Genomic DNA, 25,401 nt, shown 5'->3' with positions numbered 1-25,401 from the left:
TTTGAGCTAACTGACACAGTCAAATGTTCAAGTGAGCAATGAAACATTCGGCAATGACATTCGTATTATTGCACAAACTAAAGTCGATAAAAAGCTGTCCAACTGCATTTTTTTTCCTCTTCGTTGACCTAAGGCACTCATGGATATCCCAACCCTAAAACTCAAAGATGGTAACCAGAGACTCAGCAGGAACCAAGCTGAAACAAACGTATTCCAGCGTTTCCAGATCAATCATGACAGCAAAGATAAACCCAGTAGAAGCACACAGCCATTAACAATCACAGGCCTGCTATACCAGTAAATATAACAAAACAATGTTCCACAAGACGAAAGATCCCTCAGAAAATTCCCAGATGAAACTAAAAAAAAAAAATAGAGAAAATAAGAAGAAGAAAAACAGCATGTCGTTCATCGACCCAACAAAGCAACACGATCCTTCTGTATGATCTGTGTAACGTTGATGTCAAAGAGTTCACATCGTATAGGCATCTCCATTTCGTAGAAGGGGTTCTTTAAAACATAATCTGTATACAGTTCATAAATGACTTTCAACAGAGCCTCCATGTGAGGCGTTCCAGGTTCACAAACCACGAAGAACTTTGTCCCTGAAGCGGGCATAAAAGGGAAACAGAAATTAGAAAAATGTATCAGGAAAGACTAAGAACAAATTGATTTCGTTTTGCTGACAGTGGTATTAAATCCATTTAATGTTTTATCTCCCTTTCAAAATTACGACCGATATTTTACTACAGTTAAGCACTAAAATTTCAAGACAGACTCTAGGTACCCTTACATTTGGTCAATTTGTTAGACGCCTCCACATACCATATCAAACCCTAATTCAATTAAACTCATTTTTCATCATGTGGAATCGAGAGCAATAAGTACCGGTAAGAGACTGGAAACAATGGAGGTCAAAAGTATCAGCTTGAAGGAGTTCAATCCCAGAACAACCAACAACCGGTGATAGCTGCTGAGAAATGGCATGCATCGAATGCCATAAACTAGCTACTCTTAAGCTGTCATTTGTATCCATCCTTCCACCAGATCCGTAATCCTGATTTCCAAAATTCCACAATTTTAAACAAAAGAGATCGATGATTTTGATTTTTTTTAAAAAGTTTGATTCAGAAAGTGAGGCATACCTTGTAGAAAATCAAACCACCTGATTTGTTGATTATGTAAAGACTGTAAATTGCTGCCATCGGAAAATCCCAAACGACGAGATCAATTTGAACGCCAAAACCTAACCAGATCGATGCACAACGTACCTACCCTCCCGCTTCTTTCTTTCACTGGGGAGAAGAAATAATCCTCTGCACTCGAATTCACCTTCACCCTGTGTACTGTAGGATATATGTCTCTCATAGTTGACGGCAACCATTATGCCACGTGTTGCAACATTTGCTTAATGCGGTCTTTGAACTTGCCACGTAGGAGCATTCACTTTTTTTATTATAGTTAAATTGAAGCAGGTGTGTAGGTGAGGAAGCAATACAAATTCAAAGCTTCTCTGCTTTTCTCTGTTGAAAAAGAAAAAAAAAAGAGATGGCAGTTGTGGAGTGTAAACAGGCAACAATAGAGACCAAAGGTCTGAAATTCACGTATCCAGGAATCGACGGACATCCGCCGCCTGGGTCGAAGCCTTTGATTGATGATTTCAATCTCACTCTCAACTCAGGTGACCGATGCCTTCTTGTTGGATCCAATGGCGCTGGTTAGTATATTAATACTCCTGTTTTCAAATTTAATTTAATTGGAGTTTCCGTCTGTTCCTTTTTTAATTGAGAAAAATGTGTTTTAATAGGAAAAACTACAATATTGAAAATATTGGGAGGGAAGCACATGGTGGAGCCTCATATGGTTCGTGTGTTAGAAAGGTCTGCTTTTCATGACACTGTTTTGACCTCTTCTGGTGATCTCTGCTATCTTGGAGGAGAGGTTCGTGTTTCTTACATCCTTCTAGTTACGTTTCCATGTCGTGTCTGGGGGCACATTGAATTTTTGCATGTTAAAGAATTGACTCATAAGGGTTGTGAGCAATTTAACTTGTTGTTCTGGAACTAAGTTTCTTGTTAATTATCTAATATTTGGAGTTTGCGTGCTTGATTCTGAGAATTTTGTTCTTTTTTTCTTTTTGTTATATAACTTCAAAATTTCAATCGCTTAAATATATCTAAATCCAGTTGTTCTTCTGTAGTGGAGACGAGAAGTTGCTTTTGCTGGGTTTGAGGTTCCCATACAAATGGATGTTTCTGCTGAAAAAATGATATTTGGTGTAGCAGGAGTTGATCCTCAAAGAAGAGATGAACTCATCAAGGTAACACTTCAATTCAAACTACTCAAATATCATAAAAAATACTGTGTTGCCTCAATATGGTAGTTACAAATTGACTTGACAAACCAACCCAGCTATATCTTCATCTTTAGGCTTTTGATATTTCATTTATACTATCGTTCCTGAACCATCCATATAGCCTGCACTGAGAATTAGAAATTTAGAACAGCTTCTTGTCATAGATTGTACGATTACTTTTTTCTACAGCACAGTCTATTTTCTGGCCTATGTTAGATTTATTGTTTTATGTTTTATTTATGGTTAATTTTATTCCACAAGTCTTAGTTGTCAGTTAATTTCTATTGAGATTAAAATGAAACCAGAACAATCTAATCTCTCAAGTAATATAACTAGAAAGGGAGAAAAGAATCATTGCTATGCATTCTGCATGGTTTCTTCCTTATGTCATTTCTGAGGATGAAAAAGGCACTGTTTTATTAACCAAACAATTCTATCAATGCTACTTTTTAAGATTATGAAAAGAAGTCACTTGGCTATTTCCTTGGCTGTCTTTATTCACATGATTGTCAAGATTCTTATGCTGTTTTCATTTTGATGCCGATTTGTCTATGACAATGCAATTTGCTTTCTTTGGTGGGATAGGTATTAGATGTTGATCTGTCATGGAGGATGCACAAGGTTTCTGATGGTCAGAGAAGGCGAGTACAAATTTGCATGGGTCTGCTAAAGCCATTCAAGGTGAACCATCTTCTTCGTCATATGTCATTGAACCTTTATAAGTTTTTCCTTTGCCATGGATGTAAATATACCTGCTCGTTTTCTTTGCTAAGCTACTGAGGTTATTTTATGCTTTTTTCTTCTTATTTTCCCATGCACTTAAAGTCGGTTATGTCTCATCTACCTCCTTTGTTTATGTAGGTGCTTCTACTTGATGAGATAACAGTTGACCTTGATGTGCTAGCAAGGGCTGACCTTCTGAAGTTCCTAAGGAAAGAATGTGAAGAAAGGGGTGCCACGATCATTTATGCAACACATATATTTGATGGTTTAGAGGAGTGGCCTTCACATATTGTACATCTCATTCTCCTTTTAGTTGCTCTCAGTACAATATATAATGTTTGGCCTTCTCAATCATTTCTTGTTGTCCAGGTGTACGTGGCTCATGGAAAGTTGCAATTAGCAATGCCAATGGCAGAAGTCAAGGAGATCAGTAACTTGTCACTTATGGTAAGTTGTCATGTCCGATTCTTGAATTTGGAATTTCAGGTTGTCGATAATTGGTGATATCACAGAATCAGAGTATATGCTTCTAGACACTTGTGCTCTTGTAATGGCTAATGCCTTAATGACATGGAGCCTGCAGAGAACAGTGGAGAGCTGGCTGAGGAAAGAAAGAGATGAAGAGAGGAAGAGAAGAAAAGAAAGAAAGGCCAGCGGTCTTCCAGAATTCGAGAAACAAATGGATGGAAGTCGAGTCACTGGTGATCCAGCTCGTGTAGCTGTTCGTGCTCTGAACAATGGTTGGGCAGCAGGCAGACTTAATTCCACTGTTGCGGGTGAAGAGAATTTCTTCCTAAGCTCAAATAGAGTTTTGAGATAATTCTGATGGAATAACTGGTTCAAAGATACCATTCTTGTACACGTTTTACGCACACTTGCACTTGCATATCCTTGAAGTATAACTGGCAAATTAGTTCACTAGTCTTTATAAGGCAAATAATGGAAAATGCATTTGAATAGAATATCCTGTATCATTGCATTCATTTAGTGAAACTCAGTACGCAAAATATCTATGATTTCTTTTATGTGTGAACTGCAACTATTTATGAAGATTAATAAAGTTACAAGCATTATTTTTATCTTCTGGTAATCTACTTTCTCTTGTGGAACGGGATGACACATAATGAATGATTGTCGCAAGATTGGGCTCTTAGTGCTTATTATTTTTACTAGGATTTATTTTAGTAAATACAGGCATGCACACAAAAAAAAGTTAATCATAATTCAAAAGGTCCATGGTTAAGGTAATAAGTTGAGATTTCCCTTAAACCTCAATATAATTGGTTCATTATAGAATGGTAAAGAAAAAAAGAGATTCTCGCTTCTACTCGCAAGGATATTCTTGTTCATCAAACATCAGTAAATTTTGCCCATCAATGGCCTTCATTATCGAAGTTATTCTTCAAATGGTCACTTTGCCACCTCAACTTTAGAAAGAATCATATGAACGCCTATATTTATTTATTAGTTTATTCGTTGGTATTACATGTTGATATAGAGTAGTAAAACGAATTGTAGCTAAAAATGAACTGCCACGTGGGAAAAAGATAATAATTAAAATTGGGAGTTTAAGAAGGCTATTGCACAAATAAGCCCCTCAACTTTAGTCCCAAATGCACATATCACCCTAAACTTCACTTTTCCTTATACAAGCCTCATTCTTTTTGCGTATGATCAATCTGGCCAAAAATTAACAGTGTTAATTTTGTTCTACATGTGTTCACTTAGTCCTATTAATTGAAAGGTTAAGCTGACATGTAAAGGAGTGGGACCCAAAAACTGAATTTTATTGAAAAAAAATGAGTTGTTGTGGATGTGAAGATGAAAAAAAAAAGAGAAATAAAATCTTCAAATCAAAAGAAGAAATCCTAAAATGAGAATAGAACAGAAATTGAAAAAGTAAGATATACTTTCGAAATAGTAAAAAGAATAAAAGTTAGAAGGAAATAATTGTGTCTTCAGCATTAGCAGTATCTTCATCATCTTTGAGGCATGGAAGTGTTGAGCTAACATACCAAGGTCGAGCAAGATACTGTGGACGTGGTGGAATTTGCTCCAAGATGGACTTTCTGGACTAAGAATAATCTTAGGAGGCGATTCCATGGTTGTCCAAATTATAAGGTCACGAATTGTGGTTTTTTGAGTAGTATGATGTTGAGATGAGTACTAGAGCACATGATTTGATCATTGAGTTAATGAGAGAGAATAAATTTTTTGCTGAAAATAACAAAATGCATGTGGATGATTACAATAACATTATAGCTGCAAAGATTTCTAAGTTTAAGGCTGAGTTGGAAATATTGAAGGTGCAGAAGGTGACTGAGGGCAAGGATGACAACTATTTGAAGAAGATTATTTTGTGTATGTTTTTGTTCTTAGTTGTTATGGTCATTGGCAGTTTGGGGTGATTTTGTTATGCAAATATGTAAGTTAAAATAGGTTGTGTTTGTATTTTGGAAGAAATAATGTATGTTGTTTATAATGGGATGATTTATAATAGATATTTTAACCCTATTCGTGAATATGTAGTATGCAGTTTATATGAAATGACAATTTGCAGTTTAAATATATCTAAAGCAGTATAATTATATGCATGAAAGTTAAATGGCACTCTAGATGAAAAATGTAAATAAGATAATTATCCCATTTCCATTTATAGCAAAATGATAGTTACAGTTTCTAGTTAACATCATCCAAAATCTTGAAAAACTAGCAACCTGCATTGTAAATAACATAACTTACATCTTCAATAGTAACTCATGTGTGTCCATTAACGTAAACACCATAACCACTAAATTTTACTTTTTTTTCTGAGAAGTAAGATACTGTTGGGTATTAATTCTTTTGCTACCTTAGGTGCTTGCATAGATTACTTCACTTCCACCCAAGTTTGTAACTCCTCTACCCCTCTTAATAGAAGTTCTACCTCTTGCAACAGAATTGGTACTGCCTCTACTAATTGCAATAGAATTGGACCACCTCTACCTCTTGCCACAGAATTGTCACAATCTCTACCCTTTTAAATATAACTTTCACAAAATCTGTCCATATTCTATTAGAACAAATAATACAGTCTTAGAAATGTATAACATAACTAAGTAACTAGCACTAAATCCATTACCTGGCTTGATGTTTTAGTAGTTGCAAGGCCTATACTTGTGACTCCAGTAGTTACCATAGATTCCTTAAAAATAATTACGATTGAAATCACTAATCGTTTAAATATTTAACATTTTATAAAGAATTAAAAAACTCAATATAAAAAGCATTACTTGAGTAGAAATCTTGGAAGGACACCCCTTTTTGTTATGACCTTGTTGTTTATATATTGTGCAAGTCATCTTTGCTCATCTTCTTAAAAACTTTCCAACTATTTTAGATTCATCTCGTAATTTTCTTCGATTTCTTTTAGGCCTACCCGTCATACTCTTCAGGCTCAATGATAGGGTATTCATTTTTCTTCCACAATATAATTCCAGGAACATACTGAATGAAATAGGAAAGATTTTTAAATTTGTTTCTTTATGGTACCACTTACAAAGTTTTCAAGATTCAACTTCCTATGATTCATAGAACGAATAGCATGTGGGCAAGATATCTTTTTCAACTGCCAAAATAGACAAGTACAAGTTTACTTCCTTAAGTCCACCGTATGACCATAATCCCCATATTTCACCTCATATCCAACATCACCATTTGTAGAATTTGGTATTTCATTGCTTCTTCCTTATTTTTTTTCTAAAGTAACCATTGTTATTGGAGTAATGTTACATATCCAAGTATTTACAAAACCTCCCATTACTATCACTCTTGTTATTATTTTAGTCCTAATCTCTTTTAGCATAGTAATGATTGACTTATACCTAGCTTGCAATATCCATGCATTTCAAGTCTCACACATGTTATTTTCAACTGCATCACTTTTAGTTTCAAACTCAAAATACACTCTAACCTAATTTTTTTTATTATAACACAAAGCATCCTTAACAATGCCCCTTTCCTACTTGCTTAATTCATTCAAATTATCTTTAAATTGTCTTTCAAAACTTACCTTTGCACATGCCTAAAATTTTTTCCTTCTTTCCTTACCTCTCCAATTTTTTGCCCAATTGCTACATATGCCCCTAGAACACATTCAATGCTCCACAAGCGGTAGCTTTTGTTGAATGGCAGGAATCAAACCCTTAAGTAATTAAGACATTTAATTAGTTGTTAGTAAAGTGAAGTAAATTTCAAAATACTTAAGGCAAAAATTTAACTAGGAAAAATAATAAAAATAATTAAATGCATGAATATTGAATTAAAGCAACTGACCTTCTACATAATAGTCATAAGCATTATCCCTTCCTCTTCACCAAGTTGTAGATCTTTCTTCAATACCATGTCTATATGACCTTGCATTCCACCTTCACAATTGCTCATGTGAGAGGGTACATTTAGTCATTTGCATCTCTGCCACAGCATAAAGGATCTTATCCTTGACAGATAGATGCCTTTAAGAAAGCATCCATCTAAGCCAATGACTTTTCTATAACCTTGAAGCAACCCATATTTCATAATTGCTAAGCAAATATAAAACTTGTCAAACAACACCTTTCCTGGCTCACTAGTTGAATCAGTGCACACAAAGCATGTACTCCTAGGATTAGACTCATTAATTTCATTGGCATACCACTGTAATTTACGGTATTCCATTCTATAGTCTCCCATAAATTGATTCATCACCTTTAATTTTGTCTTCCTACAAATAGTTCTTTCCAACAAACACCTTTAACTGCTCTCTACAAAGAGCTTGGATTTCTCATAACTTTATACTAGATTGATAAATAATTTTATCTTTGAAATAATTAGCTACAAACTTAGATGTATACAATTTGTTGTTGTTTTTCATATAGCATTTATAAATCGGAATGATATATCTTTACCATAAAAAAATTATCATTGTTTCCTTTAATGCTCTCAAATAATAGCCAATTGCAGCCTGTTCCTTGCATTTCACCCTTATTCTATATGATTCATTTGGCCTCAGCCTTAGTTACACCCTTTTAACAACTACATACTTAGCAATAGCCTCTCTAAACTGATTTGCACTCTCAAATACCATTCCAATTTCCCGTAATGGTATTTCATAACTTGGATGCTGCTAGCTTCTTGCTTTCTATTCTATGAGGCAATTCATCATCCTCATCCTCATTACAACTCTCAACACTATTTTAATTTGAACTGTAAAAAAACTTCTCATCATCTCCTATTATTCCATCATAACATCTTCTACTTCTATTTAAGTCATTTTAACTTAAATCAACACCAGCCACACCTTTCTCAATAGTTTATATAGGTTGAATTTGACTTATTTTGGGCCTCCTCCTATAAAATATTAGCTCTTCCCTTGCAGCTATGACTTCTTCATTCGCATCACTGTATCCATTTCTGTTTGCTTCATTATTCTCATCCTCCTCAAGTGCTTCACCCTCTGTGTTTATGTCTTCTTCAAAGCTTGCATTATCTTCTTCATTCTCAATTCCAACCAGATCTACATTCTCACCCTGAAATTCACATTCTACATCTAGTCTTTTTTTCATTCTTTCTCGAGTGTGCCTCTACACCCTTAAAAACAGCCTCACTTTCTTCTCTATTTATATTCCCATATAAGTTTGCCCTAGGTACAGGCCCGTCAATATCAAATAGGGGGTCGACTTGTGCAATATACATATTTACTACCTCCACATCACTAAACCTTAATGTCAGATCAACAATAAACTTATCACTCATACAAGGCATAAAGCTGTTACTATTTTCAGCCTTGTAATAAACTGGTTGCTCAATTATATAAACAAAATCTTCTTTAACATAACCCATCAATTCTGGAATTGATAGCCTGTCAGTGTCCATATCATCAAATTCCTTCACTTTCCCATTCACATATGTATTATCAACCAAATACCCCCCATAATGCCAATGCAGTGTCACTAATTTGTTAGCCATTTTAACCCTGGGTAAAAAAATACCACAAATTCAATCACATCATATAATTTAATCACAAAATATTAAAAAAAAAAGATTTTATCACATGTGGATCTGACAGTTTAAAGCAAGAACTCTAACCTTTAACCCTAACTTTAGTAACTAATAATAAAAATACCAATAAATAATAAACAATAAAGGCAAAATTACCTGCCTTTCTCGTTCAATTCTTTCTTAACCAAGATGCTTCAAAAAAGGAGAAACCACTTTTTCATTAACTCTTCATTTGCTCTTTATCTCAATATCGCTATTCATACAGAAATCTTTAGGCTTTTTAGGTTTTTCTTGATTTAAATAATAATGACATTTTCTCTTTAAGGTTTAGGTTATATATCCTTAATCCATTGTAGAAAATGAATAAGGTGGTGGTCTGTAGTGTGTGGTTTACAGAGATTGCAAGAAAACTCATTATTTTGGACAAATTCAAGCTTCACCTTCAATTGAATCTTCAAGGATTCAATTATTGTGTATAGTTATTGTGTAACTGTACCTTTTTTGCCGCATAAGGAGTATTAAGTGGCCCTTCTATACATGTGGCCATCTGTATATCACACGCGCTTTATCTATTAGCCAACATTGTAGAAAATTGTTTATGAATAAGCCAATAAGGCAAGTAGAGACGTTCAAATAGTTATTTCTGAAGTTGAGGGGGTAAAGTGACCATTTGTGGCAAGTACAGGAAGCTGAATATGCATTAAGCCCAAATTTTATCAAGTCATCCTAAGACCATAAATGTTTTCCTTATAATTAAACCATATCTGTAATTCAGTAGTTGTGCATTGATATTCTAAGATATATCTAGGATAAGTTTGGAATTGCATCTCTATACTAGCTTTTCTCATCAAAATAAAATATTCTTTTCAAAAAAATATATATATTACTTCTTTTCAAAAGAAGATTTAATATTAACAGCTATAAAATTATGCAAGTAAAAGTATCAAATGGATGAATAATATATTTTAAGAATCATCAGGAATCTAGATAATTATCCAAACAGTTGCCGTCTTAGCTCAGAGGTAGAGCGCGTGGCTTTTAACCACGTGGTCGTGGGTTCGATCCCCACAGACGGCGATCCGTGATTTTCTAATATGTTTTTTTTTTTTAACTCTTTTAATTGTTAATTATTTTTCTTAAATTGCCCTGTTAAGCAATCTGCCGTCTTAGCTCAGTGGTAGAGCGCGTGGCTTTTAACCACGTGGTCGTGGGTTCGATCCCCACAGACGGCGATCTGTGATTTCCTAATACGTTGTTTTTGAACTATTTTATACGATTTATTTTTTCTAGTTTACCCTGTTAAAAGGTGCCGTGGTAGAGCGCGTGGCTTTTAACCACGTGGTCGTGGGTTCGATCCCCACAGACGGCGATCTGTGATTTCCTAATATGTTGTTTTTGAACTATTTTATACGATTTATTTTTTCTAGTTTACCCTGTTAAAAGGTGCCGTCTTAGCTCAGAGGTAGAGCGCGTGGCTTTTAACCACGTGGTCGTGGGTTCGATCCCCACAGACGGCGATTCATGTCTTCTGAATGTGTTATTTTTGGACTTTTTAGTGGAATGATATAGCAAAAGTGAAAAGTTATTAGTCCAAACACTGTTCAACGATATGCAGATCCGAAACACTCTCGACTGTACAAGTTTAATTCAACACATTTTGTCACTATATCCACATCCGCTTTTCTCTTATTGAAGCATCCAGAGGTAATAGGTTTGTAGGGATGAGTAATCAGTCCGTTTGGCTGAAAATTAAATTAGTTTTGAAAATTTAAAAATAAATTGAATTACTTAAACCATACAATAACCTAACCGAATAAATAGAATTAATCTAAGATCACTTTAATATTAAATTTTATATTAAAAATAAAAGTATAAAAATCGGTTATTTTGATTAAACCGATTCTTTTATATAAAATCGAACCAAACAGATATAATTTTAATTTCTAAGAAATTTAAATCGAATAAACTTAATAATTTATCTCTCATAATTCCTTAGCCGCATTGAGAGATCAAATCTTATATAGCTACTATATATTTTTAGCAGTAAAAAGAACTTATAGGAATGCTAATATTTTGAAAAAATATTAACCGAACTGAATCGATTCAGTTCTGTTTTTATCTTTTCAAAATATTAGCATTCCTATAAGTTCTTTTTACTGCTAAAAATATATAGTAGCTATATAAGATTTCATCTCTCAATGCGGCTAAGGAATTATTGAGAGATAAATTGTTAAGGTAACCATTTAAAGTGTGTTAATTATGAAAGTTTCTTAAACTACTTTTATTAAATTAAAGTTGAAAACTACTCTCAGATTTTTATAAAATATAACTTAATAAAACGCTTACAAAATAAGAATATGCTAAAATTAGTTTATAAAATTAAAATTAAAATCAAAGTGTGATGCACAGTAATACTAGCACAAGTGATGATAACATTGTAAACAACTCTATTAGTTTTATTATGTTTTTTATTAACAGTTCCATTACACTACTGTTTATTTCTTTTTCTAAAAAAAAAAATCTCATTATTAAATATTTTATTTATAATTAATTCAAATTCTTTGAAACAAACCTCAATTTTTCTTTTTCTTTTTTCTTTAAACAAAGTTCTCATAATGAACTTTTTTTGTAAATTTCACTAAAATCAATAGTACAATGGCACAAGAATTCGACTTTCCTTTAATTTCCAACAAAGAGCATTTAAGATGGCTTGTAGAAATTCTTTTTTCCTTACAGAAAATTACATTAGCATTGAGTTGGATTTTGCTGCTGTGTTACAAAGTGCCCGAGAAAAATGCATACATATTAGCATTAAGTTGGACCTTCTTGAGCAATACAATTAAGAATATGAAGGAATCTTTTTAATTTTTATTCCCCCTTTTAGGCATTCTGAGGTGTTGGTTCGAACATAGAGACTGGCCTGGCCAAATCAACGGCCCCTTCCAATCCTAACATTTGCATTCCCAATTTGATTATATAACAGCTCATAGTAGACCTTATGTTCCATTCTTTCATTTAGGTGTCATTTTTCTTAGAACCAACATTGTTTGGAGGACCTCAAATTCATCCAACAAATATTTCACATGGCTCAAATCCATGACAATTAACTCCAACCGAAATTGTCAGTAGAGGAGATGTGCAACCATTGTAAAACTATGCTTAATCAGAGTTTGGCGACACAAAATAGGGAAAAGATGCATATCGCCCTTAACATTTAGGCTGACGAGCAAATTGATCCTTAATCTATTTTCTAAAAAAAAAACTTAAAAAGTCATATATTTTAATCATTTTGGTACCTCATTAACAGAAACAAATAAACTGTTCGTTACTTAAACTAACATAGAGCAAACTTTCTTTTGACTTTTATTAGAAGTGGGATTCATTTTGAATAAAATTCTAATTTTAATTCTCTATTTTTATTAATAAAATTATTTTCTTTTGTCAAAAATTAATTAAAGTATGTCTTCATCTTCAATATTAACACCATTTCCATCTTACCATTGATCAACCATCCCTACATCAAACTCTCTATCATCAACTATCAACAAATCAATTAAAGAGAAAACTCATGAGAAACAAAGAAGAATAACCAGTCTCTATATTGTATTGTAATAAATTAGTATCATTTAATTTTTCATGGAGCACCCATTGTCAGCCAAAGAAGACCCAGAAGAACTTTCAATTTCAAAACAAACCCACTTTCAGTTTCTCATCTACTTCATTATAGCCATGGCCAATCAAAGGAGAATCCAGAGAGGATTCAAGTGCATTACAAAAAGGTAATGCATGCTTTACTGTTGGCATTGTTTCTCATTCTAATGCAACGGAGAATTTTGAAGTTGAAAGGAAAACTGGGAATCACTTCATGAACTGCACTATATCAAACATAGCATAAAATAGTGTTGATCCTGCTATATCAAATTCTAAGTCACGGAGTTGGAGATATTGGTAATTTAGCAACTGTTAGAGGAATTGATGCAGTAATATTTGTTTGGCATATAATTTTGTTTCTTCTTTTATGTTATTTTTGGGTCTTTTTTCTTCTCTTTAAAAATTTAGATGGAAAGGATGCTCACAAATTCCATTTAAATCTTGAATCTATTTATTTGTATTCCTTGTTTTGTTGTGCTTATGATAAACGGTAAGCATTCAAACTTTGTATTCATTGTTTAGTTTTTTTTATTCACTTATTTTTTAAGTTCTAAAAATTTCTTTATCCCAAGTTGTTTATTTAGTTATACAGATGTTTCGGTGCTATAGTGTTTTAGTTGGCGAGTAATGATAATCTTTGATAGAAAAAATAATAAATAAATTATGTGAATCAGTATTTGAATTTAGGAATGGATTTTTGCATAAATGCATATATTAGTTTGTGTATTTGAACCGCATACATTTACTTTGGTCTCACTTATAATAAAAGTTAAAAAGAATTAACATCTTAGTTTTAAGTAAAGTTTATTCCTTTTCATTAATGAGTTGCCAAAATAACCATAAAAAGTTACTCTTTAAGTTATTTGTTATAACCATAAAAAGTTTCTTTCTAAGTTATTTGCTCCAAGAAAATAGATTAAGGGTGAATCCCCTCCTCAGCCTAAACATTAGGAGTGGAAATACACCTTTCCCAATAAAATATGTATGAGCCTTAAATAGGTACTCTGATTAATGGTAGTTAAATGCTCAACAACATAAACATTAAAATTATAAAGGAGATGAAGGTGCTCTGATTAATGTTAGTCAAATGCTCATGCCTCGTATAGATACTCCCAGTTAATTTTGTTCTCCTAAATATTGACCAACTAATGGACTTAACAAGTGGTTATGAGGTCTATAGGTTTGTTTATATTATACAAGAGTATCATCAAGTCCCAAAGTATAAAGGAGATAGAAGAGAATACCTCTTTCATTATCGATGTCGGAATTTTCTATCACACGGTAATGTTGTTTGATCTGAAAAATGTTAGAGCTACTTACTAGAGACTAGGCAACAATATGTCTTAAGTTCAAACTGGTAAAACCATAGAAATTTGTATAGATGACATTATCATCAAATCTGATGGATTAGAACATCATGCAAAAAATTCTAGAGCATTATCACATTTAATTGAACTTAATGTACTTTAAGAGTTAAGGTAAGAAAATTCCTTGAGTTCATGATTTTCCAAAGGGGAATAGAGGCAAATCCTGAGATAATCAAAGCAATTATAGAGAGGAGACTATCGAGCAATATTAATGAGGTCCAGAAACCAAATGGCAAGATAATGGTGTTTGGATATTTTATATCTTATTAATGCTAAGAGAAACCTACTATTATTCAAAATATAATGTCAAAGACTTCTAATGAATAGAAGAATGTCAACAAGTTTTGAGGAATTGAAATAGTTTCTAAGCTCTTCACCATTACTTAGCAAGCTAAAACTGGAGAGATTTTGTATTTGACTTGTCCACACAACTGAGACAATTGTATTAGTTCTCATAAGAGAAGAGAATGGAGAACAAAAACACATATATTATGCTAGCAAGGTATTGTAAGGGGCAGAAACAAGATACTCAAGAATTGAAAAGCTAGCACTAGCAATCATAATGACTATCATTAAAATGTAGTAATATTTTCAAGCATAAATAGGGACTAATAAGCCATTAAGAAAAGTATTATAGAGACCTAGGATGTTAGAAAGATTGATACATTAGTCAGTCCAAGCATGAGCATTTGATATTCGTTATGAGCCTCAAACAGTGCTGAGAGCTCAATTATTGGCTAGTTTCATACCAATAATAAACATGCCTAAGTTTGATAAGAAGGTAGACAAGAGCTTAATCAAATGGACTTTACATATAAATGGATCCTCTAATTTTGAAGGATTAAAACCAAGAATATTATTGGAAGGACCAAATCATATCCAATTAAGATGCTCGATTAAAAAAAAAATAAGCCTCAAATAATGTATCCAAGTATGAAGCACATTGAGAATTGCCTTAACTATTTGAGCTTAGCATCTTAGCAATATAAGTGACTTTGAATTGGTCTTAAACTAAATAATAAGAATTGTTATGACTAAGGATCCCGACTTGATAAAATACATAGACCGCAAAGTCTATATTGAAGAGAATAGAATAAAATGGAGGCCAATGGAACATCAATCAAGTTCTGAAGATGAAATTAAAGAATTTGATATCCTACTTAAAATAGCCTTACAAGATGTGCATATGATAAGAAGAGGTATTGGTAGTTGAAGAGTATGAGTCATGGATGAAAGAAATCATTTAGTACCTTGAAGAAAGAACATTATCAAAACATAAAAACCTAAGGACCAAGATGGTTAAGATTTGAACTATGTATTCTTTTTAGAAATGTATATTATACCCAAAAAAAAGAGGTATCACATCCTTAGTCTAGGTTTGTGATAAAAAATGAAAAGGAGAATATATGCTCAAGGAGAAACATGAAAAAATGTGTGGAGGTCATAAGGCAACAACCACAATTGTAAGAAAAAAAATTACGGTGATTTTTTAGCTTATCATGTATAAAGATGCAAAGAATAGACTTGCACCAAGTGCTAAGAACATCATAATGTCATATATCTTTTAGATGCACTGCAATGTCTAATTACTCGCCATAATCTTTTGATGCTTGAGGGATGCGTAAGTACTTTAAGACCTTTTTTGCTTACAGCCCGGTAGTAAAAGTCGCTTTTAGTAGTAATTGATTACTTCACCAAATGAGTGGAAGCTAAGATAGTAGCCACTATCATAGAAAGAAAAAAAACAATAATTTTTTTTTGAGAGAAGTAATGTACATATATAATATTTCACAAGATATTTAACAGTTTTCTACTAATGGAAGGAATGTAGGAACTTAAGTTAATTAATAGACTATTATTGATAGTTGAACATCCTTTGAGCTACAGTGTAATGTCTAATTACTTGCCCATAGTCCTTTGTTGCTCGGGGGATGGTAGGTACTCCAGGACCTTTTACGCCTACAATCAGATAAAAAAGTCTCTTTTAGTAGTAATTGATCACTTCACCAAATTGGTGGAAGTTGAGATAGTAGCCACTATTATATAAAAAAAAATAATAATAAATTTCTTATCGGAAGAAGTAACGTGCATATATGGCATTTCACATAATATTCAGTACTCTACTAAGGTAAGAAATTTTAAGAATTTAAATTAATCAATAAACCATTATTAACAATTGACCATCTTTTGATAAGTTATCAAGTGAAAAATATATTCTGATTATATAATATTAAATAGATTATAGACCTCGGACAATTAGATTGATCAAACTATAGAGAGAGGGAGAGACATACTGTCTACAATAACTTTCTTTTCTATGCAATCGTTTGGGGAAGCAAATTGCAAGGAACTGGTCCCACCATACTATTTTTACCTCGCCGAAAGTTTTTTCCTTTTCTTTTTTGGTTTTTGACATGATAAGATGAAGATAAGGTATAAATGCCATTCTTTGTTCGCTAACTACACATGGGTTGGCTTCTTTTTGGGCTTAAACAGGTATCTTAACAGAACCAATCACCGGCCTACTATTGTTTTCCTCTTAAGATAAAAAGTGCCTCATACAAAGCTGTGGATGCCAAAAGTCCAGTTAAATGGACAAACTGGCAACACCAATAGGGTTAATAAATCCTTCTTTTTTCTTTTGCTTTTTAAAGGTGAGGCAGATGTGTTTTGTTAGTACAGAGTTGGGCTAGCAGACCATTTTTCCAGTAAATTTCCTTTGTAGGTATGGGAAAATAATTTTGAAAGTAATAACCCATTTCCTTATTTATGCTGCCCATTAAGTTTTTAGTATAAAAACAAGAGGACAAATAATAGCATAGGACAAAGCACTCTTTGAATGCTTTATGGGGTGAAGTTACATAAACAAAGAGAATCATAGATGCATAAGATGAAGTATATTTTAGGCAAAACTAAAGCTTGATAGAGTGCTGGCTGATTAAAAGCATGGGAGCACATAGCATAGAGATGGTGATATGGGCACCCGGAATTGATTCATTAACAAAAGAAAAGTTTGAGAGGGGCAAGCAACTGAGAAGGGTATGAAACAGAACAGAACAGATACCAAGAAAAAGGAAAATTAAATAGACAACAAACAACTAATAAGTGACGGTAGTAAGAATAGCACATGGAAGTTCTGAGCATCCACCGACAAGTAGGAGGGTCTACTTGCATTAATCTTTGCCAACTTTAGTAGTGTTGTTGGAATTAATACCCTCCCCCACCCCAACTCAGCACTCAGCGGATCAACTCTCTACCCAACGGCCTAAAGGAAAGAAAAAGAAAGATGAAAAAAGAAAAAGGCCAACTATGATTCCGCATGCCAGCCGTTCGATGAAATGCCCCAACTGAAAATTAAAAGCCTTCACACTAATATTTGATGCAGCGTTGCATAAACGATGAAATACCTCATCATAATTTTGGTTCCAATTCCAATAGAACCTCATATAAGGCAATGGGTTACGTTCACATATGCATTGTATTAGCTAAAAGTAACATTCAGAAAAAGAATGGAACTGAAAACTAAAACATAAAATATTCATTAATAAGAGCTGCGGGCTACATTGTCCTTCTGTTGCAGCCGCTTCAGCGTCTTTAACTTTTACCCTTTTAACCATTTGCCGGTGACATCTTAAACTTTCACCGGCAAACTTACAACAAAACGACCCACAAATTCGAAAGTATACATATTAAAGAAAAGAAAGAAAGAAGAAAAAAAAAGGGCTACCCACATACTGAGCACTGACTTTAAGTCACTTCCACTGACCCTACCAAAAACACCCACCACCACCATATGTCTATATTTTTGTTGAACTCCCAACGGGCAACTTCAAATTTTCCCGAGAAAATAAAGGAAAACTGAAGGCGGGAAACACTGCAATAATAAATTCTTATATATTATATAATTATAGAAAAAATGGAAAGGAAAATCAGACGCGGAAATTCTTTCCCGTGAAGGTCTGACCAAACTGCCAATTAGCTGGAGCAATGTTCCATGAAGTTGAAGTGCGCCTATCACTGCCCGTGACCCTAAATGAAAGAGACTGGCCCACAAGTACTGCATTTGATTGCCAATTTTGCCCCCAGTTTCTGCTCATGCTCATCCATCCTGTCTTTGTGCCCTTGATGCTCACCTTCTGGATATCTCCTGCACCCGCAACGTTGGTGATCAATACCAAGTTGAAGTAACGGAATCCGTTTATTGTAAACCTTATCCCGCCTTGCTTCCTGCACGGCACCCTGCAAAAGCCAATTAAATAAAATAATTAAATTAGGAATCGCCGTAACGGAACTTGGGTATGTAATTGTAAAGTTCCAAAAGAAATATAGATATATCATCACTTTTCATATTGAGTTAGTGAGTGTCCCAACAGACACGCGTGGGACTGCGTGTGACTTTTTTGTCCCTCACTTTTTCCTGATTTTCCGGGAATAAAGTAATTTCTCGCGAAATTACCACTTTGTGCTCCATTTTTCTTCGACAAGAGTCCATGACCAAGGTTATTGATGTCATTTCAGGTTGCACTTGAGTTGCTAGGGCGAAAGAGAGGAAGTGGGATTTAGTTGGTTTTCAAAAAGTGAGACGTCAGGGGGACAGGACAAGCAGTCACCCATTATTCATATTCTATTCTTTTGAGGTCACGTTTGTTTCCCGAGAAAACTACATAGTAAACTAAATAAATGCTCCTATTAACAGGGAAAAATATGACTTACTAATTAATAAATCCAGTAATCTTAACTGGACCAGTGCTGTCTTAGATATGGTTATTTTATTTTCATTTCTTTTTCTATTACAAGATTGCGCTGCATCGTATGGTTACTTATGTGTAGATTTTACCCTAATAAAAGATAAAATTATCATTAAAATTCATTCTTCAAAATGGGACATTAAAGTTTCAGAGACTTTTCCTACAATTTTGAAACGTTTGAATGATATAAATCTGCCTAGAAATAGCAAAAGCAAAAACAGAGAGATGTTAGGAGAGAAAACACTCACCGGCGATATGAGACGGGAACTATACCAGCACGGTACTCTGCGATCTTGAGGAACATGGGCATGGCGAGATCGAAATGGGGACGAGGTGGGTTGCACCAGCCACCATTGTCGCTGGGCTGAGCGAAGTTTGGAGGACAGAAGTTGGTTGCTGTCACGAAGATCGACGGGCTGCCACCATGGCACCATCTGGGGTCGTTTGCGCATTTTATCTCAAAGCAAGCGCCACAGCTCAGGCCGTTGTTGAAGAGTGCTGTGCTTAGTGCTGCAGTGTTCACTCCATAACCTTGGCTATACAGATTCCCGTACCCACAAGCGCCACCTGCAAACAATGGGATTTAGCATTTGTGGGTTTGAAGGTGAGGAATTAACAAGATTGAAAAGTTAAAGTTAAACATTGGGTTAATAGTTAGTAATATAGGCCCCCAACAAGGACTCATTCCTGGTATTTTGGACATGAAGGCAGAGGAATGGAGTTTTTTATCTTCTTTTCTAAAAGTGAGTTTTCACATTTTTAGCCTCAAATCAGTTAAAACAAAGGAAAATTATGACTTCACAACTACAACAGTAAAATGTAGGCTACCAATATATTTATGAAAGAAAAAAGAAAAAGAAACAAAGCAAGGAAGAGAGAAAAATCTGTGATTTGAGGTAATAATTTTGTTAGCAAAATGTAGGAAATTCATGGGTTCATGAAAAATAAAGCAGATATATGTAAAAGATTCTGAGTACAAAACGAGTAGCAGAGACCAGAAACAGAGAACTGGTAGCTGCAAAACGAGATTTAAATTTTTTTTATTATTTTTAAAGAGTTGAAGAAACGTACCCATGGTGCCAGAGGCGTCACTACCACCGTAGAAAGTAGCATGGGCACTCTCCCAAGACCCACCAGTGTAAACACCTGGAATTCTTGCATTAGCCACCACAAAAAGCGATACCAGAGCAATGCACACCAAATTGCAACGACCCATTGTCAGTGTCTGTCTCTGTGCGTATGTTAGAGAGAGAGAGAGAGAGTAGAGTGTGTGTTTGGGGTTGAATGGGTGCGAATGGTGAGAGCGGGAAGATGGTTTTAGGGGGTATTTATGGAGCGGCGAGGCAGTGGAATCAAGATGGTGAACCTGGACTGGACTCTCCCAATTCTTTTATTTTTAATTTTTAACTGTGTAATTAATGCTATCTGCTCTTCTTCTTCTTTTTCTTTCTTAAGTTTAACTCTTAACCTCTTCCTTTCATTTTGTGCTAATTTTGTAGTTGAGTTTCTTTTTCTTAAATTTTAAGTAAATTATAAATATTATATTATATAAAAATATAATGATGGTGAGTGTTTGAGACGAGGGAATAACACCGGATAGGAGGAAGATTGCATGTGGCCTACACACATGGGCATGCACTTACATTACATTACATGCTAATTTTTTGTATTCCTAAGCCCATTGCAACTTGAAGTCCAATTTTAATATATATTACTACTTATTACTTTCTCTTTTAACCACAACCAAAAAAAAAAAAAAAAACAACTTGGGAATTAGAGAACCTTTATAAGCATATTTATCATTAATTTATTGTTGACACATCCTTAACCATCATCATCATCATAACATCATGCCATTACCAACCATAACCGAAACAGTTAATAATACCCCCATCCCCACTTTATACGAATATCAACATGGAGCAGTATTACTTTAATGGAGGCTTCCTACATAGGTATAGAGTTCTTCTTGTTTTCTTTGCTTCCTTTTCATTATTTTTATAATAAAGTAAAATAACAACATTTGCATGAATTAATTTATTTAGTTATTCATTTTTATTTCAATTTTTTTTTAAAAGAGACTATTTTATTTTCTACTCTCCGCTTAATTGATATAATATCTTATAAAAGCATAATGAAGGAAGGATGCCACTTTACTTATGTTTGAAGTTTGAAGTTTGAAGTTTGAAGGAGCGGAATGGCTGGTACTGATCCTTAATTCTAAATTCTAATTAATAACCACAACGAAGAATTTCAAAATTACCATTTATTATTATTATTATTATTATTATCAGAAAAACAGGGTAAAACATGAAATTTTTATTTATTATTAATTATAAAAGTGGAGAGAAAGAAAACGATAAATAAGACGCGTGAAAAGTGGGGACCATAGTACGTACGTAAAAAGCAGGCCCAATGGATGGCCCTGTAACCGTAAGTGGGTCCCCTCCGCTCGCTCAGATTCAGATACTCCTTCCGTTTTATTTATGTTCTATTTTTATTTTTAATTATTTTAAGAAAACAAATTCAAATGATTTTGATATATTTTATTAGACACAGCCGAAAATGCTTACTGATCCCTGCGCTAGAATCCTTAGCCGCAGGCAGCCACCGCCACCACCAATCCCAACTGCTTGCTCCCCCATTTCTATGTTACTCATTTATTTCCCCTATATTATCACCTCTCTTTATCCATATTCATAATTTATATATATATTCCTTCATTTTCTCTTATTCCAAAAACATAATTTTACACATATCACTTTTATGATGGCAATTTTTTCATCCTCCACTTCTCTACGCCGTTCAATAAGATTATTTTCTTATTAATCAACTTTTATTCTATTAGAAAAAATAAAATTATAATTATACTTTTGGAATCAAATTAATGACCCGTTTGATTTAAAATTGAAATTGAAAATATAAATAAAAATGTGAATTTGAAAAATGAAAATAAAGATGATTATCTTTTATATATTATTTAGTTTAGCATATATTAAACATCAAATTTTATTTAATTTTTATACTAATAATAATAATTAATTATAACAACAAATAATAATATCTAATAACATATATATAAAAGTACATAAATAACTAATTATTATTTTATATGTTTAATTATTTTTAATTAGTTTGACTTGAATTTTTTATTATTTTCTAAAAAGAAATGAAAAATGAACAATTCTCATCGATTAAAAGATCTTATTCTATTTTTAGAGTGATTTTTTTAAGAATTAAACACAAACATTTGGAATTACTCATCACATTTTATTTCTTATCATATTACTTCACCAAACCAAGCAATTTCTAATTTTATTATTATAAGAAAATTATAACTCACTAGAGGTGTGGTTTTAAAAATCTTATTTGTCTTAATTATCTTATAGCAAATAGTGCACTGTGTTATTTTAATTTAATGTAATCAACTAACAAAGCATTGCCAAAACCAAATATATATGTTAAGAAAGAAATTGACATAGTTTAAAAATATATATATATATATTACATTGAGAAAAGAGATAGATATCATTTCAAAATAATTTGACTTCAAGTAAAAAGAAGTGCATGCTAGGGAGTCATACGTACCTACAAATTCGCAAAACCCTAAATATAAATCATTATATCAAACTATTTTACCTAAATATTTTATTTGATTTTAAATCTTTAATGTATCGTAGCATATATTCTTGAAATATACATCTAATTATTATTATATAAAAGTAGACAGATCTAAAAATATTATAACTTTCTATAATATGGGATATATTTTTATTTATAATTTATCTGAATTGATAATCAAAATTTATTATTGACTATATAAAAATTATTCCTATCCAGAATATAACTATAAAAGATTTTATAGTATAAAGTATATAAAGTTAGTTCCGTGGCTGAAGTGTGTTTTTATTACGGACCGTTTTCTATAATACGACCAATATAAAATAATAAAAAAATCAGATAAAAAATCGAAAGATATATTTTTTTTCACTTCACATTTTACCGGATATATTAGCAATATCAAAATAGATCCATGTGTCATTATCTTATTGAATATTATTTTATCTACTAAATGCTAATAGGAAATTTAATAGTGTTATCAGTAAATTTTGAATAAATTTTTTCAAAAAAATCTAAGTGAGAAGAAAAAAAATATTTAATTGACTTTCTAAATAATTTTTTATTTTCACCTAAAATAAATAAACTAACTAACATTTACCCTAAACTGGTTAGTAAATAAAGAAAAGCTAATTTCCTCTTTAAATTAAAAGTTAATACTTAAATGTAATTGTCTTTAGTTTAACTTTAAATTGAAAAATGTAGGAAATAACTTTAAATTGCAAAATGCAGGAAAAGTTTAGAAAAAATTTCCAAGAATTTTCGACTGTATAAAATTGTAGGAAGAAAATAAATTTAAATTGCAAAGAAAAAGAAAATTCATAGTTGAGAAAAGAAAGGATGCCACATTAATACCATAAGGTCCAAATCGATTAACTTCCTTCTTTAGTTTCCTAAACTTTGTAAGCAAATTTTTATTACATCATATACTACTTAAAATTACAATAAATATAATTTTCATTTGTATATAAACACTTTAATGTTTAATTAGTTTAATATATGAAAAAAATATTATTTACTTTAAGTAATTCAATTGCAATAATATTATTAATGGAGTACTATAATAACAATGATATTTGAATTAATATATTAATAAAATAAAGTTAAAAGTATCTTTTTTTTTTAAAATTTTTTGTTCTCTTATTTTAATTTTTTGTGAAAATATCTATTAGTTAGTGCAATATAGTAATTCATCAATTTCATATATGATTATGAATGTATATGAAAGTTTAGAATCGAATTAGATTCATTATTAATTAGTTTTATTATGATTAAAAATATATTAAATTAAATTATTACATATAGATTAAGATAATAAAATAAAATAAATTACTGATTAATTGCAACAGTATTTTAGTCAACTTAAAATTCTACATTCTATATATATATATATATATATATATATATAACTCTCTTAGATTTGAACTTTTTTCTTTAGGGCATGAAAACATAAAGAGTGAAACTTTGATAATATGGCATAATGCGTATTTAAACACATGAGTTTTGATTGTTTATTCGTTCCAACACTTTAAGTTTTAAATTAACTTAATAAATATCTAAATTTTATTTTTCTAACCTCTTAAATGTCCTTACTTTTTTAGTTAACCTAATAATTATTTAAACTATATTTTTTACAACATTTAAACTTATAAGTAGTATATATGAAAGTATTGAATGGAACCACATGTCAATAAGTGTTTAAATATCATAAGGAAAAAATTAAAATGTTTATTCGGCTCTATCGAACCTAAAGTGTTAAAATGACCAAATGGACTGTCAATGTGTCTAAATTTATATTTAAAAATATCGTATATATAAATTAATGGCAATGCATATTTAGATACCTTAATTTAATCATTTGGACACTATAATACTTTAAATATTTTTTAATACGTGACTTTATCTAATATGTCCATTTGTATTGGGTGTAGGTGTTTTAATATTATTAAAACAATAGAATTTAGGTATTTATTAAATTATATTAAAAATTAAAAATATTTAAAAGATTATCAAAGTAAAATTTAAATATTTATTAAATGAAATTAAAAACTAAAGTATTTAAGTGATTAAATAGTTAAAATTTAGGTGGATAAATGTGCTTCTGACTAAATTAATTTGATAAACTAATGTATGCAAACACCATAATAAGACGGTTGGTTTTGATTAATGACTTTCTAAATTTGCAACCATTGACTATGATTTTAATGAAAAAGTATACTAATTCTTCACAAAATTCAATTACTTCTTATTCCATATTTGGAGAAGCAAACATTAAATATGACTATAGTTCTAGTCGACTATGTTCTAAAAATTGGACTGGAGAGCAAATCGGTTAAAATGTTATTTACTGGTTTGATCTGTTCAATCGATCAGACTGCTAGTTAAACCAGTTTAATAAAAATTGATTATATTTTATTCATATAATCATTTAATAATATTATTATAAATATAAGTAGTTTTAAAATATTTAAATTTGTTTGAATTAAATTGTATTAAAAATTAACAAATTAGAGAAAAAAGATTTTTAAATTTATTATTTTAATTCGACACTAAAATTAATTTATACTAAAATTAAAATTTTATTTTAATTTAATAATAAAATAAATTTTAGACGAGTTTAATACTTGATAATAAATTTAAAAATTAAATTATAATATTTAATTATCAATTTAGTCATTCGACTAACACATAAAGAGTAGTAATCAGTTTTATTAAAATTCAAAGGACTTTTAATGTAAGAAAAAATATAAAAACCGACTTATATATTAGACCAAACTACATAAATAAATAATATTTAATCTTAAAATAATTAATATATAATTAAATTTTCTCGATACAGAAATCAAATAAAAAAAATTAATTCTTTGTAAATAAAGATTCGATAGTATTAATTCGTAACTAAGTAATATGAGTTTTGTTT

At 31.7% G+C, this 25,401-nt stretch overlaps 3 protein-coding genes and 4 non-coding genes across 8 annotated transcripts; 4 read left to right on the top strand and 3 right to left on the bottom strand.

Moving 5' to 3' along the window:
- Positions 1-46: 46 nt before the first annotated feature.
- LOC8261836 (trafficking protein particle complex subunit 4) lies at positions 47-1,388 on the bottom strand. Its single transcript, XM_002534261.4, has 3 exons — positions 1,146-1,388; positions 889-1,057; positions 47-605 (listed from the first exon to the last, which is right to left on the bottom strand). Exons 1-3 carry the CDS (start codon positions 1,203-1,205, stop codon positions 409-411), a joined length of 426 nt encoding a protein of 141 aa, XP_002534307.1. The 5' UTR covers positions 1,206-1,388; the 3' UTR covers positions 47-408.
- Positions 1,389-1,411: 23 nt separating this feature from the next.
- On the top strand, positions 1,412-4,158 carry LOC8261831 (ABC transporter I family member 20). Of its 2 annotated transcripts, none has more exons than XM_048380124.1 (7): positions 1,412-1,717; positions 1,808-1,941; positions 2,201-2,320; positions 2,942-3,037; positions 3,218-3,370; positions 3,449-3,526; positions 3,663-4,158. In XM_048380124.1, the coding sequence occupies exons 1-7, from the start codon at positions 1,549-1,551 to the stop codon at positions 3,897-3,899; spliced, it is 987 nt and encodes a 328-aa protein (XP_048236081.1). In that variant the 5' UTR covers positions 1,412-1,548; the 3' UTR covers positions 3,900-4,158. The 2 variants fall into 2 exon arrangements, with proteins under 2 accessions (XP_048236081.1, XP_048236082.1); XM_048380125.1 differs by having other exon boundaries at positions 3,656-3,714.
- Positions 4,159-5,709: 1,551 nt separating this feature from the next.
- On the bottom strand, positions 5,710-9,661 carry LOC8261830. The gene is made up of 3 exons (XR_007217660.1): positions 9,254-9,661; positions 7,394-9,071; positions 5,710-7,262 (listed from the first exon to the last, which is right to left on the bottom strand). It is a non-coding gene; the product is annotated as an uncharacterized LOC8261830 (transcript).
- A 441-nt stretch (positions 9,662-10,102) lies between these two features.
- On the top strand, positions 10,103-10,174 carry TRNAK-UUU. The gene has a single exon. It is a non-coding gene; the product is annotated as a tRNA-Lys (tRNA).
- Positions 10,175-10,257: 83 nt separating this feature from the next.
- Positions 10,258-10,329, top strand: TRNAK-UUU. The gene has a single exon. It is a non-coding gene; the product is annotated as a tRNA-Lys (tRNA).
- A 213-nt stretch (positions 10,330-10,542) lies between these two features.
- On the top strand, positions 10,543-10,614 carry TRNAK-UUU. Its single transcript has one exon. It is a non-coding gene; the product is annotated as a tRNA-Lys (tRNA).
- Positions 10,615-17,631: 7,017 nt separating this feature from the next.
- LOC8270136 (expansin-A6) lies at positions 17,632-20,302 on the bottom strand. Its single transcript, XM_048369952.1, has 3 exons — positions 19,935-20,302; positions 19,112-19,430; positions 17,632-18,354 (listed from the first exon to the last, which is right to left on the bottom strand). Exons 1-3 carry the CDS (start codon positions 20,077-20,079, stop codon positions 18,045-18,047), a joined length of 774 nt encoding a protein of 257 aa, XP_048225909.1. The 5' UTR covers positions 20,080-20,302; the 3' UTR covers positions 17,632-18,044.
- Positions 20,303-25,401: the final 5,099 nt, after the last annotated feature.

This window comes from Ricinus communis, chromosome 10 (assembly GCF_019578655.1).
Source record: "Ricinus communis isolate WT05 ecotype wild-type chromosome 10, ASM1957865v1, whole genome shotgun sequence".
NCBI classification, from domain to species: domain Eukaryota; kingdom Viridiplantae; phylum Streptophyta; class Magnoliopsida; order Malpighiales; family Euphorbiaceae; genus Ricinus; species Ricinus communis.
Note: the sequence above shows the minus strand (reverse complement) of the source record. Positions and strands in the feature narration are given on the sequence as shown.

Excerpts from the sequence above, each read along its gene's own strand:
- LOC8261836 (XM_002534261.4), bottom strand. The coding sequence starts at position 1,205 with ATGGCAGCAATTTACAGTCTTTACATAATCAACAAATCAGGTGGTTTG. Across the intron at positions 1,058-1,145 it reads GTGGTTTGATTTTCTACAAG|GATTACGGATCTGGTGGAAG; the intron begins GTATGCCTCACT and ends TTTGGAAATCAG. Across the intron at positions 606-888 it reads TTGTTTCCAGTCTCTTACCG|GGACAAAGTTCTTCGTGGTT; the intron begins GTACTTATTGCT and ends TGCCCGCTTCAG.
- LOC8261831 (XM_048380124.1), top strand. The coding sequence starts at position 1,549 with ATGGCAGTTGTGGAGTGTAAACAGGCAACAATAGAGACCAAAGGTCTG. Across the intron at positions 2,321-2,941 it reads GAAGAGATGAACTCATCAAG|GTATTAGATGTTGATCTGTC; the intron begins GTAACACTTCAA and ends TTGGTGGGATAG. Across the intron at positions 3,371-3,448 it reads AGGAGTGGCCTTCACATATT|GTGTACGTGGCTCATGGAAA; the intron begins GTACATCTCATT and ends CTTGTTGTCCAG.
- LOC8270136 (XM_048369952.1), bottom strand. The coding sequence starts at position 20,079 with ATGGGTCGTTGCAATTTGGTGTGCATTGCTCTGGTATCGCTTTTTGTG. Across the intron at positions 19,431-19,934 it reads TGACGCCTCTGGCACCATGG|GTGGCGCTTGTGGGTACGGG; the intron begins GTACGTTTCTTC and ends CATTGTTTGCAG. Across the intron at positions 18,355-19,111 it reads GTTCCCGTCTCATATCGCCG|GGTGCCGTGCAGGAAGCAAG; the intron begins GTGAGTGTTTTC and ends TGGCTTTTGCAG.